Source organism: Sapajus apella, unplaced genomic scaffold (assembly GCF_009761245.1).
Source record: "Sapajus apella isolate SASKATOON/1434 unplaced genomic scaffold, GSC_monkey_1.0 scaffold17, whole genome shotgun sequence".
In the NCBI taxonomy this organism is placed as follows: domain Eukaryota; kingdom Metazoa; phylum Chordata; class Mammalia; order Primates; family Cebidae; genus Sapajus; species Sapajus apella.
The window spans coordinates 29,755,930-29,762,281 of NW_022436957.1; the positions used below are offsets into that span (position 1 = coordinate 29,755,930).

Here is a 6,352-nt window from a genome sequence, read left to right on the forward strand (position 1 = left end):
GGACACTCCAGTCTCGAGAGGCTCTGGGTAGAGACTGGACATCCGACGAGTCTTGGGAGGCTCCAGATGGAAACGACACACTCCAGCCTCTGGAGGCTCTGGGTGGAGACTGCACACCTGACAAGCTTTGGGAGGCTCTGAGCGGAGATGGGACACTCTAGTCTTGAGAGGCTCTGGGTAGATATGAGACACTGGAGTCTTGGGAGGCTCTGGGGAGACTTGAGACACTCTAATCTCAGGAGGTTCCGGGTAGAGATGGGAAACTGCAGCCCCCAGAGGCTCCAGGCAGAGATGAGATGTGCGAGTCTTCGGAGGCTCTCGGCAGAGATGGGATACTCCAGTCTCAGGAGGCTCTGGTAGGAGAATGGACAGCAGAATCTTGAGAGGCTCTGGACAGAGATGGAGCAGCGGAGTCTCGGAAGGCCATGGGGAGATCTCCCCACAAGGGTATTTACCAGACTCGGTGGGTTCCTCGGTTGCCTTCTTCGAGCCCTCACAACAAGCCCATGCGCCCTCCAGCTTCCTCTCAGGATCCAGCACTTTCAGCACCTGTCGTAGGAGATCTGGAGGCATATCTTCTGCCACATCGGGGTCCATGGCCAAGGAATGCTCAGCTATCAGCTGGCCTTCCACTTCCTCTACGAACGCCTTCCGTGCTAGCTGGGCTGGCGACAGTTTGGAAAATAGGGCCGCTTTCTTGAGTAGCTTTTTCTGCCTGCTTTGTGGGTCAGCATGCGGACTTCTGCTAGAGATTTTGGGGAGTAAGAAGTCGTCCCGGCGACAAATGAGCATATCCTTGGGAGACGGACAGCCGTAGCGGAAGTCGTCCATGCCCTCCTTCACAAATATCCAGTTCTCGGTGTCTATGGGTGGCAACTTCATGCGCCTGTGCTTGCGCTCCGCGAAGCACTTGGAAGGCCGTTTGTCACAATACCGGGGAGTGGAGTCCATGCCCGGGGACCTCGGCCGGTCCTGCGGCCTCTGGTCCCCCATGGTGGTCCTCGCTGGGCTGCCACCTCTCCTGTTTCAGCGGTTTCCGATCCCTGCGGCTCTGGTCGCTAGGAGACCGCGAGCCACGCACAACCCAGGTTCTTCCGGGAGGCGGGGCAGCTCTGACGTCACATGCGCAGCCCGGATTCTAGCAGGTTTGTGGTGGAATCTCATTCTGGGTTTCATTTGCATTTCCTAATGACTGCTGGTATTGAACATCTCTATATTTGCTGTTCATTTTTTTCCCATTTTTAAATTGTGTTGCTAGGTATCATAGTTTTGAGAATCCTTGCTGTGTTCCAGATGTAAGTTGCTTATCAGATATATGATTTGCAAATTTTTCACTTAATTCTTACCTTTTCCCGTTCATTGTCTTAACAATGTCAAAGAGAAGTTTTTTAATTTGATGAAGTCCAATTTATCGATATGTTCTTTTACAGATGGTACTTCTTTTGATGTATCTATGAAAATTTTGCCTATCCCTAGGTCACAAAGTTTTTTTTAATTTAAATCTGTTTTAATTTTTGTAAACAGTACAAGATATAGATCAAAGTTTATATTATAAAATATACCTATTGTTTATATATATCTGATAATCTCAGAACTATTTTTCAATAACCTATCTTTCCACTGAATTACGTTTGGAAATTGGTAGAATACCAGTTGTCTGTTTTTTCCAAGGTCAGTTTCTGGGCACTGTTTTCTCTTCCATTGATTTTTCTCTCACACAAATTTCACACTCTGTTGATTAGTTTTATAATAAATCTAGAAATTACACTGTACTAGTTCTTTAACAGTGTTCTTTTATCAAGTTGATTCTTCTAGGTCCTTTGAATTTCTATAGAAATTTTAAAGTCAGTTTGTCAATGTCTAAAAAAAGTCCTGTTCGGATTTTGATTAGGATTCTGTTGAATCTATAGATCAATTTGACGACAGCTGGCATGTTAACAACAGGAAATCATCTGACCATTGAGGAAGGTACATCTTTGTATTTGTTGATGTGATTTTCATTTTCTCAGAAATATTTTGTATTTTTAGTGTTTCTTTCACATCTTACATTCCAGATTTTTCCTAAATATTGTTTTTGATACTATATGTAGTATTGTTTTTTAATTGCAATTTCCAATTTTTTGTTGTTAGCATATATATACATATTATATATATATATATATATATATATATTTGTATATCCATTTGTATCATACAACATTGGTAAATTCACTCATTATGTTCATGAGCATTTTTGTAGATTTCACTGAATTTTCTATATATATATGATAATGTCATCTGTGAATAAAGACAGTTTCCCTTCTTTCTTTCCAATCTGAATATCATTATACCCCCCAGTCCAGTTGTAATCCTTGATTTTCCTTTGAATAATATCAGCTAAACTTTTATCTCTCTTACAGTGCTTAAAACAATACTATGAAAAGTATTTTTATAAAAAAATTTAATTATAGACAAATACAGTCTGCATTATTCCTTAAGCATATCATATTCTCATCACATTTTTTTCTGTACATTCTTACTGATTTTTGAAAAGAAGGTTTTCTATTTCCCTTCTTATGTGCAGCTGAACAATCTTTTCTACAATTACTAGCAAGTATATCGTCGTTCCTCTTTGTAAATGAGGCATGATCAATGCCTCTCTTCCCTTTGGCTCCTCCTCTGCAAAATAGACACAATATATATTCCTCTCAGATTTTTCATTAAATAAAAGAAATGGATTATGTGTAAATCAAGATAATCTATATAACATTATTTTGTATAGTGTCTGGAACAGAAAATGCATTGAGTGAATTATTGTCATATAGTATTACTACAATTTGAAAATAAAAATATTCAGTGTCTAAGGGAGAAGCAAACATTATATATTTACATATCACACATATTTATTGATTATAAGAATCTATGTTAAAGTCTCAAGATATTTAGGAGATTTCATAATGTGAAATTGGTAAGATCAAATTTGATACATATTTACTTTTAACTTTCTTACTTATAAAAATTCCATGGAATGTATGTTAAATTCAAGAGTCAATGATTCAACAGTTCTCTTTAACAATATTGTAACTAGCAAGCTCATATGAGTACTCACTTACCTAAAATGCATGAGGGTTTGAAAAACATTCTTCTATATTCCAAATAATCCCAGGGAAAAACACATATTGAATCACCTAAAGTTCAATTGGGTGTATACAAAATTTTTTCATGTGACTGTTCATTGAAACAGTTTTTATTCCTTAAAGCCACTTCATTTAATTCACTTTTCAAAGTAGAATATTATACAAAGGACTCATATCTAGTATACATAAATAATTCTTAAAACTTATAAAGAAAACACAAAAAATGTATAATACACAGTTAAGCATGTATAGAGATATATAGCTAAAGAAATAATTATAGTTGTGTGTGCATATAGATTAGTATACATGCATATATTTTATAGCTCTGTCTCTGCTGAGAAACTAGAAAAAAATGACACCCAAGTAACAACAAGTACATCCAGTGCCCAGATCTTGGCTTCTAAATACCATTCTCCAAAACAACAAGAGCAAAACACAGAGAGATCTTTGGAGAAAGGAATCATTCTACGCCTGGGGCAGTGAAAATATGAGATGAGCCTGGAGTAGTATATAATGCCAGAAAATAAGGATGTTCCCAGAAAACAAAAGAATAAAAGCAGATTAGAAGGACACAGGAGCCAAACTGAAAGAGCACTCAGTGGCCAAAGTTAAAACAATTTATGTAACAAAATGAATTAAAATTTAAAAATTATAACACAATATAAAATAAAATATCCATGAGTCCATACTGATATAAATAATTGTACAAATAAATAATTGAGCAAAAAGGTACAAATAATTTTACAAAGATTTTCAGATGATGTACATAGATACTCCTCCTTCCAGGAGGTGGAATTTAAATGCCCTCCACAGAGTGTGGGCTGGATTCTAAAAAGTAGAATATGGAAAGGGAAAAATAGTGACCTTTTAGTGGAGAAACCTGGTAGTCCTCTCATTAACTAAGAGATAAATGTTAATATCAGCAGTGAGAAGTCACGTTGGAATCATGCACTCCTCTGGTAGGATGTAATGAGAAAGACACTTCACCTCTGTAGTATTCTTCCCTAAAATGCAAGATTCTACACTAATGAGCGGAAAACATCTAACAAACCCAAGTCCAGGGACATGCTACAAAATTATCAAGTACTCCTTCAAACCATAAAGGTCATGGGAAACAAGTAAAAGCTGAGAACCTGTCATAGACTTTAGATTAAGGAGACATGACAACTAAATTCAATGTGGTAGGCTGGGTTGGATTTTGGCACTGAAAAAGGACATGGGCATAAAAAATCTACAAATCTGAATTAAGTCTGAAGTTTAGTTAATAGTAATATGTCATTGTTAATTTCTTAGTTTAAATGCATGTACAATGTAAGATATTAATTTTAGGGGAAGCTGAGTGAAATGTGCATGAAAATACTCTGTACAGCCTTTGCAACTATTTCATAAATCTAAAATTATTCTTAAAGTTTCCATTTTAAAGTATATATCATAATGAATTATTAACAAATCACTATTAATCATACAAGAGAGAAAGCTTAGTTTGTTTAAAATGCATATTTGTGCCCCACCTCATATATAGTAAATCATAATTTTTTTTGAAGTGGAGCCAGTCATCTACGTTTTCCATGGCCTCTAAGTTACACACACCAATATGTGAGAATTACTTTTCTAAAGCCCTGTGCCTTTTACAGACCCCAAAGACTTTCAAATAGATTAAAAACCACAGTAGTAATGGTATTATCCAAAGTAACCAAATTTGGAGAAAATTGAATTTCTGCAAATGCTAAATGGGAATGTAAAAATCAGATAGTGGAGCCTGTGAACAAAATAATTCACTTAGATAACATGTGCATACCTGGTGGGCCCACAGGATAATTAAGTCAGGATTGAAGAGTAAATAATATACAAAGTTTGCTGAGTACCTGGCTGGAAAAAAAAAAAAAAAAAAACTGGAGTGAAATGAAAGCAACTTACTTGTGCCAACTGCCCTTCTTGAGTTGAAGAAAACTGACATCACTATAAAGTGCAGAGAAGTTACAACTGGCCTGTTCAGTCAGCAAGCAACAACTGCCTTAGTATGAAGTGTCACTCCAGAAATGAATAGTGTAGCTGACAAGCAAAACCAACACCAACAAGCTAATTAAACATTCAAGCAAGTCAAAATGCTCTGAGTGGAGCAGCATGTAGTTAATAAGTAAACAAGGGAATAAGAACAAACAATGAAAATCAATGTGATGAAGTGCATTGGTGTAATGGAGCCTAAGTAGTCCCAGTTCTGACATCTTTGCGTGCCTCTGACTGCTCTTAGTTACCTACAGCCTTTACTGCAGGCTTAGCTCAGGACATCATTTTCATGCTCCAGCAGACTCAAGTTATCTGCAAGTTTGCTGCGTCTTCCACCCACACACAGAACCTGCCAGCCTTCCTCAGATACCTAAGCATTTTCACTCTGATCTGACCCACTTTGGAATTCTTTTGCTTTTATTAGCTCTTGGTAAGTTTACTTTTTATGATGGTTAATATTCTGTGTCAAGCTGGCTAGACTATGGTGCCCAAATATTTGGCCAAACAGTCTAGATGTTGCTGTGAAGGTATTTTTTGGATGTGATTTAACATTTTTTTATGAGTAGACTTTGATTAAATAAGATTTACCCTCCATAATATGGGTAAGAATCATTTAGTCAGTTGAAGGCCTTCAGGAATTCTGCCTTCAGACTGAAACACAGGAATCTGTTTGAGTTTGCAGTCATCAGAATCAAGAGTGCCATATCATTTTTGCCTGAATTTCTAACTTGCAACCAGCTCTGCAGCCTTCTGATTTGCCAGCCTCCACAGTTGCATAAACCAATTCCTTTAATTTTCTCTCTCCCCCTCATATATATATATATATATGTATGGTAATTATTACTTCTATATATATGTTCAACTATTTGCTATTATCCTATATATCAACCCTTTCTCACTCTCTCTGTAATTATGTAAAATAATACAATTTTTTTATTTTATAAATGTATATGTCTCCTATTATTTTCTTATCTTTCTGGAGAACTTTGATTAATACACTATTTATTTGGATTATTTTTCTACCAGTAACAATGTACTTGTCTTATAATGAGATACACTGCAGCAATTTTATCACTGTTATACCCACGGACACTTTTCCTCAGCAAGGTATAAAATATAGGTAAGGCCTAAGAAATAATGTAGACTTAAAGATTTCCATTTTGTTCTTTGAATCAAAAAGCATAGAAGAATTATTTAATATCTTGGCTGAATATCAGAATCACTTGTGG

General features: G+C 36.5%; 1 protein-coding gene across 1 annotated transcript in view; it reads right to left on the reverse strand.

Moving 5' to 3' along the window:
- The window catches only part of LOC116556599 (putative protein FAM47D), a 2,677-nt gene extending 1,642 nt beyond the window's left edge, over positions 1-1,035 (reverse strand). Inside the window, exon 1 of the mRNA XM_032285844.1 lies at positions 7-1,035. Within this exon, the coding sequence (XP_032141735.1) occupies positions 7-993 (987 nt within the window). The 5' untranslated portion in view covers positions 994-1,035. The remainder of the gene's footprint in view (positions 1-6) is intronic.
- Positions 1,036-6,352: the final 5,317 nt, after the last annotated feature.